The sequence below is a fragment of the Balaenoptera musculus genome, chromosome 12, assembly GCF_009873245.2.
Source record: "Balaenoptera musculus isolate JJ_BM4_2016_0621 chromosome 12, mBalMus1.pri.v3, whole genome shotgun sequence".
NCBI classification, from domain to species: domain Eukaryota; kingdom Metazoa; phylum Chordata; class Mammalia; order Artiodactyla; family Balaenopteridae; genus Balaenoptera; species Balaenoptera musculus.
The window spans coordinates 8,831,405-8,844,334 of NC_045796.1; the positions used below are offsets into that span (position 1 = coordinate 8,831,405).

Genomic DNA, 12,930 nt, shown 5'->3' on the forward strand with positions numbered 1-12,930 from the left:
TCAAATTTCACTTAAAAATTCACAATGTTTTAAATGACATATCCAAAGACAAACAGCACTTTTCTTATGTCCTACTTCCTCATTTTTCCCCACTGTCATATGTCGATGGCTGGGTTTATAGTTTATATATAGAAGGACGTTTGTGTCCCTAGGACAACTGGGAAGAAATGTAGTGAAGTGACCACCATAAAGGACACGAGACTCAGAAGTAGAGGAAAGGGGGTGAAGACCGCTTGGGGCAGCTGCCAGCACAGAGCCGTCATGAAAAACATGGAAAATCCCAGTGCAGCAGATGTAACTGAGCAGGAAAGGATTCTTTCTTCACTCTGAGACTTGTTGAACCTCTTAATAAACACTCTGCAGTGGGGAGTGATGCACTGTCAGGCAACACACCTTGGCAATGATTTTCATTGAAAATGGCTATGGCTGTAAATAGGGTGAAGACAATAGGCAAATAAGACACGAATGTGGAATTTTCTCACATGCAAAGATATGATGTAGATCAGCAGTTCTCAAACTTTTTTGGTCTCAGGAACCCTTTACAAAATTATTGACAACCCTAAAGCACTTTAATTTATCTAAGTTCTATCTACCCATATGTATCGTAGGAGAAATTAAAACTGAGAAAAATTTAAAACACAAGAAAATGCAAGTTTGCATTCCCATAGCTATCAAAACATCCCACATCATGTGGCCTCTAGAAAACTCCACTATATACTCTTGAGAGAATGGAGTCAAAAAGGCAAATAGCATCTCAGTATTGTTACAAAATAGTTTGGCCTCATGGACCCTCCTGAAAGGGCTCCAGGGATCACTAAAGGCACCTTGAGAACTGCTGGTATATGAGTGTTTGAGTCTCCTCAAGAACCCCCCAGCTTGGACTTGTCAGAAGACGCAAAACGGATGGGCCTATGATTTCCCCACCCATCTCTCACTAGAGCAACATACTTTAAAAAAAAGTTTTTTAACATTTTATATATCAGGATTCTAGATTCATCTTCCTTTGACTATAGAATCCCATGACAGAAAGAAAGTTTTTAAATCACTGGTGGAATGTGTATTGTGGGGTATAGGGCATAACATAAGAAGCCCTAAGGATTAGAAAAAAATATGGTCTTCATTTTTAAAAAGAGGGAAATATATCGATTGAGGATGGATGCTTTAGTTGTAAGAGCAGTGCAAACATTAAGTTTCTTAGAAGAACCAAAGAAAGTATCCAACGAAAAAGTTCATAAAATACATATTAGCAAAGAATATGTATTATAGTAATATCCTATTGTGACTATTTCATAAGTAAATGTATTTATACAGAAATTATTTATTGAGTACCTTCCACGTGTCTGACTCTAGGATAGGACAGCATAAATGCCCTTTTTCATAATAATAATGAAAATCAGTGAATTCATCTCAGAGGTTTGTAAGGGGGAGGGTGAAAGAGCAATGACATCTACAGATGTGGTGGGGTGCTGCGTGAACTCTGGCAGTTTTAAGAGAGGGCGCCTCTGGCTGGAAGCCTGGACACTGGTTCTGTCCTGAGGTCACCCGCCAAGACTCCGAGTTACCGGGCAAATTTTAACAGCTCTGTGCTTCAGTTTCCCAAAATATGCCTAATCACGACCTCCTCTCAGTATAAAGACAATAGCGCTATCAATATAAAAAGAGGCTTAGAATTACAGGTGCTAATAATGAATTAAGTCAAGGTATTTGTAAACTTTCTGTTGAAGAATAGCATACATACAGAAATGTACACATCAGGCTAGCAGCACCTGGACCAAGAGATGCACCATGACAAAGCCCCTCTCTGATCCATCAGAGTCACCATCCAGCCCTAGGGAAACGCTATTCTGGCTTCTAATAGCACAGATTACTTTTGCTGTTTAGGGGCTTTGCATGCAAGATGCAATCTTTTGTGTCTGGCCTCTTTCCCTCAACATTATTTTGTGAGACCCAACCATATCGTCGAATGTAGTTATACACTATTCATTCTTAGGGCTCTGTAAGACTCCACTGTGTGAATGTGTCACAATTTATGTCTCCATTCTATTGTCGAGGAACTTGAGTCATTTCATATATAGCCTTAAGCCATAGAAAAGACCAGCCTTCTCTCTCAACCAGAAGGCAGGATCCACAGATGAAATTCACCATCTCCTTTCTACTTTCGAATGGTCTGACCAAAGGAATTTTTTGTTTACCTCCCATGACAGAATTAGATCTAATCTGACTAAGACCTAAGTATTGAGTTAGGGAAAGAAGAGGTTAATATGTTGACAGCCTGCTCTGGTGGACTCTTTCTAATTGCAGAACTGGCTTTGGATGGTGACTATTTTTCAAAAGAGGCAGCATGTCTTGGGTTTCTTAGAGGGGCAACATCCCACACCTAGAGGGCGCTTATCAATGTACAGTGACTGGTGAACTGAGGAGGTGGTGGGTGGGAGGGGAGACAGCACCCAAACAGGATACCAAAAAAAGGGCACCTGAAATGACCACTTTAGAAAATACAATGATGTTTACATACGGAATAACACAATTTCTTATTCATACATCCCACCTATGACATTAATCAGAGCCTTCACCTATGGCCATATGTCATCTTTTCCACTCTTAGTAGTTTACAGATGTCTTGCTTTGAAGTGCAAGAAGAAGAAGAAGAAAAAAGACCCAGAGCTGCCCTAAAAGGAATGAGGAAGTGAGAGCTCTCCAGTGTCTGGCTGACTCTGTCCGGGTGACAGCCCGTGATGTTCTTTCCGGTCTCAGTAATATTCTGAATTTCCACCTGCCCGCCCCCTCTCCCTTATAACACAGAACATGTGAAGTTAGAGCAGTTCAGTCTCCTCACTGACAGTGGATTAGTAGGAGCTGAGTGTCATGCTGTTTCTCCCATTTTCCACAGTTCACGGGAGGTAAAAGAAGTCTGGGTGGAGGCCCTCGGAGGGTAAGTACCATAAATTAACATGACAAGACAGTAAGCTGCCTAGCGGGTCACTGGGCTTTAAGATCGTATCCAACAGAAAATAGTGACACCGTGGAATATGCAACAAATAGTGTTATAAAGAATAAACACAGAAAGCTTTGCTTTAATGTGAAGCCTGCACTTTTGGGATATAGGAATTCTGTACATGTTATCTTTGTTTTATGTCTGCTGTAAGTAGCATCCTGGGAATACGTTTTTTCCTTTTCCGGTTAGATGAGAAAATCTGTGTAAAGCACTTAATACAGTGCCCTGACACACAGTGAGCTCTCCAAAAAAGAGTTAGTTGTTATTGTAATTGTTATTCAGGTTATCTCCTGATGGGAACGTAATAAATGAATAACAAAGTTTGGCATGATGAAGATATCAGGTTTAAAACATTTAGAAATAAGTGTGTTCAGATGTTGTGTTTAATAGCATAAGACATCTGGTAACATATAACTGACTTTAAATGAAAACTTTTCTAGCCAGTAGTTTCAAACTTTGTGTTTAATCAGAGTGGCACTGAAATTGGCCAATGCATTACGTGTATCCCTCCTAACTTTTTCCCATATGATTTCTCGTATACAGAGCCAAGGCCACACAGGAGCAAAGCTCATCGTTGGACAGTCAGCCCAAACTCTAATGAAGCTGACAAGCAGCTGCCATGCTGTATGCGCCCTTCTTACATTTATTAATTCATGATTTCTCATGGCAAGAGTCAAAGAGGTTTACCTAATTTAGTGTTTTCTCTTTTAGTCAAAAACACTAAATGCCAGTAATATGGAGACATTAATTGAATGTCGATCAGAGGTAAGAAAGCAATGTTTAAAACTTTTTATCTGCACTGTGAGATGGAAAACTTTATTTTACTTGAATATCATTTGTATTGTTTAGTTATCAGGATAGAAAATCAACATAATAAGTGTAGTAAATTAAAGACTAATATTAATTGAGATCTTCTATCATGATAAGCAGGACATTAGTATTGATTCTGGAAGACAGAAAAAATTAATGGACTATTGACTAGTTTTTGATATGAATAAAATGTTGAATGTATTTTGTGGGGAAAGACTGGGCAGATTTCTTCAGTCATTATTTTTAACTAAAATAAATCTATTTTTAGGGTGACACCAAGGAACATCCTCTGTTGGCATCATGTGAGAGCGAAGATAGTCTTTGCCAGCTAATTGGTAAGTTTTGAAAACATACTGATCTTTTATGTAGAGGTTCTTAGTTTGCCAAACCACAGTGCTTTACTAGGAATATTTTTTTCAAAGTGTTCTTTTAAAGACCACAGAACATTAACACTTGCATGGCAGGGAGGCTCCAGCTCACTAGAGAGCAAGCACTCTGACAGAAAAGATCTTCCCTAAGCCAACCCCCCAGCTCTCCAGAGGGGTTTTAATGGAGTTACAGATCTCCTGGCATTTATGTTTTGACAATTAAAATGTGCATACATGTGAAAAATACACAGTTGCCTGTACCATTTTCGCCCTCCTCTAACGGAGAATGATTCTAAGAGCACATGAAGCAATTGTTACTAATCTCAAATCCCAAAGAACCCACCGTTCACTCAATTTTTTCCACAATTCATTGCATTATAATGTAACCCTGACCCAGTTCTGCTGAACTGTGAGGACAAGCCAGTTCTCTATCCATCCTCCTCCACTTGCCGGTATAAAAAGTATAGAAACATATGCCATTGCATTTAGAATATGTAGCTTTTATAATTAGAAAACAAAGGAAAAGGAAGGACAGAGAAAACAGAGAAAGAAGGAAACTTGTTAGACGTTATACCCATTGCACACGTCTTCAGGATTTTGCAAGGATAAAATATCTTGGTAAGGTCTAGGTTCAAACCTTCCTGCAGCAATTTGTGCCCGCCCTGCCCTAAAGCGTCCACTGGGAAAACCCTGCAGGTGACTGTAGACAGACTGCGTGGTGTAGCTCCCTCTAGTGGTGAGTGTTAGCATGGCCACAGAGGTTTGTTTAATGGCCCGCCCAATGTAGAGCCTTCAAAATGGTCTTGAGCAAGTCACTTCCTCTTCCTATAAGTTTCATTTTCTTCACTAGTCAAAGGAAGAAATTAAAATAATCTATTTCACATCAGAAATATCCACCGTGGTTATTAAGGTCAATATGTTAAGATGGTTGTTTATGACCTGCTTAGTTAGGTTTTGCTCATTTTCTGTAGCAAACAGCTGGTAAAGTGTAAAAACAGGAAAGGTGGAGTCTTTGAGGAACCTTGGTGTTGCTGTTTAGGGGCTGGCTGCCCTGGTAACATTGTAGTTGTTTTTCAGGTTGATTTTTCTAGATTAAGATTCACACCCTTTGCTTCCCCGGTTTTTCAACATTATTTGTCCCACACGGCAAACCATAGATGACAATATCCGTTGTCTTATCTGGATCCTTGCTTATCAATATTTTAATCTAATTTCTCTTTGCTTTGTTTTCTTGGCTGTAGAAAGTAAGAAGAGAAAGAAGGTGTTGAACTGGCTCTTTCTCATGAGAAGGCTTTCTTCTTCATCAGATTTTTCTGGGGCTTCAGAGCCAGAATTGAAGTCATCCCTATTTGATCAGCCCTTGTCAGCTATCTGCAGTGACAACGACACACCCCCCAGACCCATTCAGGTAGGTGCACATTCACGTGTGAACCTACTTCAGTTTTCTGCCAGCTGTGAAAAGTCCTCGGGAAATCTGAACGGCATTCTCATGCTAAACTTGTTGGGGCCGATCTTTAGGTTTTTTCCCACGTTTGGAAATGATGTTCCCACTTAGGAATGCAGTCAGGAGAATACCTGGCTGCTTACATTCTAGAAATTAGTTGTATTTGCCACTGAGCTGAGGTTGATGGTCCCTCCATACTTCTGACTTCATGGAGAGAAGAATGCTGAAAATGTGTAGCTTCTGAGAAATCAACAGACAGAGATTTATAGAGTTTATGATCAGAAATCCAATGTTTATATGGAATGTTTATAATATCCAATGTTTATATGTTTATATGGAATGACTTGAAAGGAGAGAGGCCTGAAATAGTTTTAGAATGTGCAAATTCCAGCTTTCACAATTTACCTCCTCTTAGAAAAATGGCAGGGCCGAGGGAGACAGTCGATAGCAACCAGACTGAAAGGAAAAACTGGCATTAATAATAGTCTCTTGTTAAGACTGTCGTAGTATCCTGGAGAGCTAACTTTTACAGAGAGGACGTTCTATAACAGGTAAAGTTAGCTACTGTTCATGTCCACTATTTTAATTCTTCTTCTCCTACCAAAACATAGATTTTTTCCTGTGTTAGTAGCAGCGAAGTGTGTCTTCAAACCAAGGGTAACCATTTCCTATTTCTATACCCCTTTCCTTCAGGATATTCTCACTATACTATGCCTTAAAGGCCCTTCCACTGAAGGAATATTCAGGAAAGCAGCCAACGAGAAAGCCCGTAAAGAGCTTAAGGAGGAGCTCAACTCCGGAGGCGTGGTGGATCTGAAAAGTCTCCCCGTGCACCTCTTGGCGGTGGTCTTTAAGGTGAGTTCACAGCATTGGTGCCAAATGACCTGCTGATGGGCTCTGACACACTGATGCTCAGGAAATAAGATATGGGCTCTTTACCCTACAAAGCAAAGGAAACTGATCTTAGAGTTTAACTTTTTTAGCTAAGCCTTTATTCATTTGCATAAGCATCTCTGTTTCTGTGATCCCCGATTCCAACAGAAAGTGATGCATTAAATTCCCCCCAAATTTCTCTGAGGAAAAGCACTTGGATTGTCCCATGGCCGAGTCCATGCCCCTAAGTCTGGTGGCCCCTTGGATGATGGCCTTACTACGCCTGTTGTTAGGAAGCTGCTGAGAGACAAGTCAGGTGAGAGATTTCTCAGGCTAATGAATGCAGGAAGGAAAGGGCGCAGCCTATGTAGGGGATGAGCACAGAGTCCCTGAGATTCGACAAACGAGGTGAAAGGATGGCAGCACATTGTGTAACATGAACGGTCCCCTGCCACCCTCCAGGACTTCCTGAGAAGTATCCCACTGAAGCTCCTGTCCTGCGACCTGTTTGAGGAGTGGATGGGCGCCCTGGAGAAGCAGAGTGAAGAGGACAGGATCGAGGCCCTGAAGCAGTAAGTTGCCAGCCTCATCCCCGGAGGCCGGGCCCGCACGGTCTCCATCCTTTGATTCTTCACATAACTGTCAGAGTGGTTTACGTATATTGCAATGTTTAGGGAGTTCGAGTGGAATTGTTCATCTACTCCCAGAATACAAATCTAGAGGTACCCTGGAAATTTTTAGAAAGTAGTTTTAGCCAAATGAAAGGAAGCACCTCTTCCAAAGATAGAAAGCAGACTTCAGTACTCACAAATCCCAAGAGGTGGGGAGTCTAAAAATGTAAGTAGTTCAAGAAGGTATGGAACAAACTCATAGATGAAAGCCTCAAAGCAGGGTAACCAGCCAGGTGTAGGAATCTGGGGTCTCCTTAACCTGTACACTGATGTCATGCAAAGCAAACTATCCTCCCACAAAACATCCCTTAAAGCATAGTAAACAATCTGGAAGGGGTTGTTTGTTCATAAAATTCCATAGCATATTTCATATTCTTGTAATTAACCAAACTGAAAACTATATAAAAACAAATTCCAACGACAGCAAAAACAATTCCATATATAAATGGAAGTGTGACCTGTTAGAGACTAGGAAATCTTAAACACCTAATGTTAAAATATCAGCGCTTTTGCCAAATCCTATGAAAGTCTGTCTATATATTATGATTGTCTCACATGGCTAAATATTTTCAATGAGATATTTATTGAATTGAAGACATTAGTGTGTCTGTCCCTACGATTATCACAATAAGTTTCTGCTTACAGACACAAAGCTCTTTCATAACAATATCTTCTCATGAGAAATGAACGATCCTTATGTTAGAGACACCATTTCATTTTTTGAAGCTATGAAGCTTTACAATTCTAATTTATTAGGAGTAGTGCCAATGTTGCCATTTAAGTGCTGCTGTCACAATTTTTATGAACATGCTCCTATAAACTGATTTAATCTCCATAAAGATTTCTCAGAATGGTATAAAAATGTGTCATCTTCATTTGATGAGCACAGTTTTAAAAAAGGCAAATGATTGTATTCTTTAAAAAAAAAGTCTTGCAGTGTTAGAAGCAGAAAGACATTCTACATGGCTAAATGGTTACTCAACAAAATGATTTTCAAAATGTATTAAACTATGTATTTTACTGCAGGAGTTAATATTTTGTAACTTAAGATCCATGTAAAGAATAAAGGGCCATGTTATTGGTGTCCTGATCATAAAGGCCAGTTTTTTAGGGCTTCAGGATCTTGTGGTTAACTGATTCATTCCGTGTCAGTTGCCACTGGAAGTGTGTGAATGAACGTTTCACAATGTCTCTTGTGAAAATGAACCTTCCTCATTTTAAACGAAGTCTGGGTGAGGCAGAAACTTTCAACTCGCTACCCTCAAGCTAGACAGGCCGTGAGCCTCCCCTAAAACCAGCCTTCCCGAACTCCATTCCAGGGTTGCAGATAAGCTCCCGCAGCCCAACCACCTGCTGCTCAAGCACCTGGTCTCCGTGCTCCACGTGATCAGCAAGAACTCCGAGGTCAACAAGATGGACGCCAGCAATCTCGCCATCTGCATCGGGCCCAATGTGCTGAGCCCGGAGAATGAGCAAAACCTGTCATTCGAAGCCCGGAGAGACCTGAATGATAAGGTTTGTTTCTGTCTATTTCTGAGAAACTCATCGTCTGTTTGCAAAAGCCAAGCAATAAAATGCCTGTGAGTTTCTCTGACTCAGTCAAGATCACCGTGAAAATACGAAAGGCAAATGCTTTGGTCATAGTTCCATTCTCTTGGGTGTGTACATTGGATGAAACTGAGTGAAGCTAGGCCTGCGTCCTCTATCATCCTACGAGACAGAGGACTATTGATACCCATCTTTACATGACTGTGTCCCAGGATGGAAAGGCCCTTTCACTTTTCTCTCTTTCGTGCATCACACTCTGTCAGTTCAGCTACCAATTTGGGAAACTCCTTAAATGAAAATTTTTGTTGCTTTAATGTAATAGATTTTTTTAAATTCACAAGTTAAAAAATGCATGTCTCAAAAATAATTTTCATATAGGTGATTGTTATCAATTTTCCGGATGCTCCTTTCAGATACATAAAGATCTCTCATGACCATTTTGGCATCTCCCTAACTGCTGACCCCCACTATGTCCCCATTCTTTTTTTTCTTTTTTTTTTTTTTTTAAAGATCTGTATTTTTTGTGCAGGGAGAAATGTGATATCAGTCAACACTAGAAACCTGAGTGAATGTACGTAATATGGCATAGTATTTTTTTTTATTTTTTTTTATTTTTTGACTGTGTTGGGTCCTCGTCTCCGCGCGAGGGCCCCCCCAGCCGCGGCAAGTGGGGGCCACTCCCCACCGCGGCCCGCGGGCCTCCCACCATCGTGGCCCCCCCTGCCGCGGAGCACAGGCTCCAGACGCACAGGCCCAGCAGCCGCGGCTCACGGGCCCAACCGCTCCGCGGCACGTGGGACCCTCCCAGACCAGGGCCCGAACCCGTGTCCCCTGCATTGGCAGGCAGACTCCCAACCACTGCGCCACCAGGGAAGCCCCTATGTCCCCATTCTTAACCACCCTTCCTTTAAAAATAAATAAAGATCTCGTTAAGCTGACAACCTGCTAACTTTTCCTCACAGGTGAAGACACTGGTGGAATTCCTCATCGATAACTGCTTTGAAATATTTGGGGAGAACATGCCAGGGCATTCCAGAATTGCTTCTGATGACTCCCTGGAACACACTGACAGTTCAGGTGCGGAAGGTACTCTCAATTGATTCTGACTCTGGGGTCAAGTTCACGGCCAGCTACCAGTCCAGACCAGTAATGTAAAGCATCCCTGGTATCTGAAGCAGAGGTTACCTTCACACATCACCAAATCAGAGTGGACTCCAGTCTGTAGGGAAGTCATTAAACACGGAACCTTTTCTCTCGAGTTTCCCTGCACTGTTTCCTCGGGCTGCAGACACTCATTCAGCTTCAGCCTAGAACCTTCCCCTTCCTCTTCTAAGTCATGAAGAACTGCTAATTTTACTAAGTAACTTTTAGCTAGAGGGTTGGGGTAAGAAACTTTTGTTTCCACACCGTGGAATATGGGTCTGTTAAAATGGGGATGGATCCAGTCAAAAGAGCCATCCAAAGGATCAGTTTTAAATTTAAGATCAATACATTTTCAGTGGAATGCTGTTTTCTCTCCTTTCTCATTTCCTCCCTCTCTCGCTTCATTTTCCTACTTATCTTCTCCACCTCAAAATAGTAGATATGGAAAGAAACAGAATTTTAATGTGGCCAGTTTCGTACCAAGCCCCAAATTAGCATCACCAAATCCCCTGGCGCCATACTTGAAATACGTAGGTGAACGGTACTTAGGTCTATTTCTAAAAGTAACGCAACAAAAACTCAACCGTCCCTTAACCTCCCGCAGACGTGTCGACCCTGCAGAATGACTCGGCCTATGACAGCAACGACCCCGACCCCGACGCGGAGCCCAGCAGCGCCAGGGGGTCCCTGAGCAGGTGGCCCCCAGGGTCCTCGGACCCGGCTGCCGGCCTGGAGCCCAGAGGCCCGCCGCACCCTTGGGAGCCTGTCCTCAGCCGTGCGCCCAGACTGAAAGGCTCTCTCGGGCAACCAGACAGGAGGTACTCGGACCCCAGCACGGCGGCATCCTCGCAGGAGTGCCTCGAGGGCAGGAAAGCAAACCCGAAACTCACGCGCAGTGAGGATGACTTCACTGTGACCCAGGCGGCCCCTCGTTTTGCAAGTGAGGAACCCGAGGACCCGTTTCCAGAGGAGGTGTTTCCTGCAGCGGAAGGCAAAACCCGGAGGCCACGAGACCCGAGTGTGCAGAGCCCGGCTCAGGGTTTGGTGTCACCGTGCACACTGGCCCCCAAAGCCGCCTCCAGCGGCTCCCTGGACGCACTCCCCGACAGCTCACGCCTGGCTTCTCCTTCCACTCCCAAAAGAAACTTCTTCACCAGACATCAGTCCTTCACAAAGACCGAGAAAAGTAAGCCTGACAGAGAAATAAAAAAACACTCCATGTCATTCTCCTTTGCCTCTCACCAAAAAGTGTCAACCAAAACCCGCAGCTCTGCTGTGGCTGCGAAATCCCAGGGCTGCGCCAGAGACCAAGTAAAGAAAGGTCTTAAAAAAGAAAGCCAGCTCGCTGGCCGAATCGTCCAAGAGAACCTGTCTGACGTCCACGGCCAAACGGCTCTGGACTTTAACTCGGGGGCCCACTCCCTCTCGGTGGAGAACGTGTTCCAGCTGGTGGATCAGAGGAGCCCCGGCGGCCCCCCGTCTTACGAGGAGGCCATTCGGCACCAGGCCTTGGAGCTCGCCGCCTACGGGAGCCAAACAGTTGGCAGCATGAGGGCCAGGATGCTGAGCCTGGACGCCCGGCTACGCCCTCCTCTCCCTGTCCCCCACGGAGGGGACGCAAGAAATACATGCAGTCAGGAGGCACTGGACGGGCCCCGACTGTGGCCCAGGACTGAGAGCTGGAAGCAGAGCAGGACTGTCTGTGCTTCTATAGACATGGCAGGACAGGTGACTGTCACCAGGAGACCTGAGCTGCATCGGCCGAGAACCGTGTCTGAGTCTCAGCAGAAGAACAAGCAGGCCCTCCTGGCCCGGCGGTGTAGTCAGCCCGTCTTTGATGCTGATCAGTTCCGATTCGCTAAGGAATCCTACATCTAGGATGTGGGCCCGTCACCCAGACACAGCGCGTGGCACCTCTGTACACGCAAGGCTGTGTGTACAGAGCTGCTCTGAGACTCTGTTTTCCAAAAAGTCGTGAATAAGCTCCTTTGGAAAGCTGTGTAGATACCTCCTCAGAGAGGACAGCTACCCAGCTCCTCAATGGCACGCAGGCAGTGTCTGTGCACCTGCATTTGTGCAACATGTAGCAAATGTATCAAATGCATTCTAGACAAGGCGTTGGGTGCGAAGAGGTCTACGTCGATGTGTGTATATATTTGTTTGTGAACTTGCGCTAAACTGCATGGTGTCCTCTGCCTCCTGGGGCATTTTTCTAGTGGTTAGGGTTTAAAAATGATCTTTTCTTTTTTTATGTTGCCTCAAACAGCGTGCCAGTTTTCATATTTTCCACAAACTCCATTTAGGGGAAAATGTTTAAGTCTCTGTTAGAAGTTTCCTCTAGTAAGCAGCTTTGTGATAACTAGTCGCCATAGTAAGATGAAAGAAACAGACAGCAAGGAATAGAGTTGTCAGTGTTTGGAGTTATCAACGGCATTGCAAGCTCCAGTAAAAGAAAAAGTTGTTGTTAAAATGTATGAAAAATACTTCAATATGTCCTCTAATCATCTGATTCTAAATTTGGGTAAGTTAGTGAAAATGCATTACATTATGCATCATTAACTGATTTCTAGCACTTTGAGTTTCTTTGTAGTTCAATGGTGTCTTCTCCAGTAATGTGGAGGAAATTACTTTATATGCATTGGCGGGCATATGTAAAACTTCAGTATAATCTCACTACAATAAATTGCCTTCCTTATTTCAAAGTAAAAATGTTCATTCTTTATTGATATGTTGCCTCTTCTCCCTCAGTTCATAGAAACCCACCAAGAAAATCATTCACACATTGGTTCATTCAACAAGCATTTACTGAATATATATTCATTATTCTAGACTGACAGGCAGGGCAAGATGTGGATCGCATGTTTAAGAAAAAGAGACAAGCCCTGTTCTCCAGAAATTTGCAAAACCCTCTTTAAGCCAAGTTTTTGGCAAACGGTCACTCAGAGGCCAGAAAATTTAGTATACAAATATAATATTTCCTGGTTTTAGTGAATTAAAGTTTTCAGTACTTTTAAAAACCTTATTTTTACGATGCTCAGTTTTCTTGATTGTTAGCAAACATAGTGGTAAAATGTCATA

At 43.0% G+C, this 12,930-nt stretch overlaps 1 protein-coding gene across 2 annotated transcripts; it reads left to right on the top strand.

The window, feature by feature from the left end:
* Positions 1-3,546: 3,546 nt before the first annotated feature.
* LOC118905296 (T cell activation RhoGTPase activating protein) lies at positions 3,547-12,436 on the top strand. 2 transcript variants are annotated; one of them, XM_036871915.1, is made up of 10 exons: positions 3,547-3,619; positions 3,707-3,760; positions 4,074-4,140; positions 5,415-5,581; positions 6,311-6,472; positions 6,953-7,062; positions 8,481-8,676; positions 9,672-9,786; positions 10,457-11,451; positions 11,491-12,436. In XM_036871915.1, exons 1-10 carry the CDS (start codon positions 3,593-3,595, stop codon positions 11,728-11,730), a joined length of 2,133 nt encoding a protein of 710 aa, XP_036727810.1. In that variant the 5' UTR covers positions 3,547-3,592; the 3' UTR covers positions 11,731-12,436. The 2 variants fall into 2 exon arrangements, with proteins under 2 accessions (XP_036727810.1, XP_036727809.1); XM_036871914.1 differs by having other exon boundaries at positions 10,457-12,436.
* Positions 12,437-12,930: the final 494 nt, after the last annotated feature.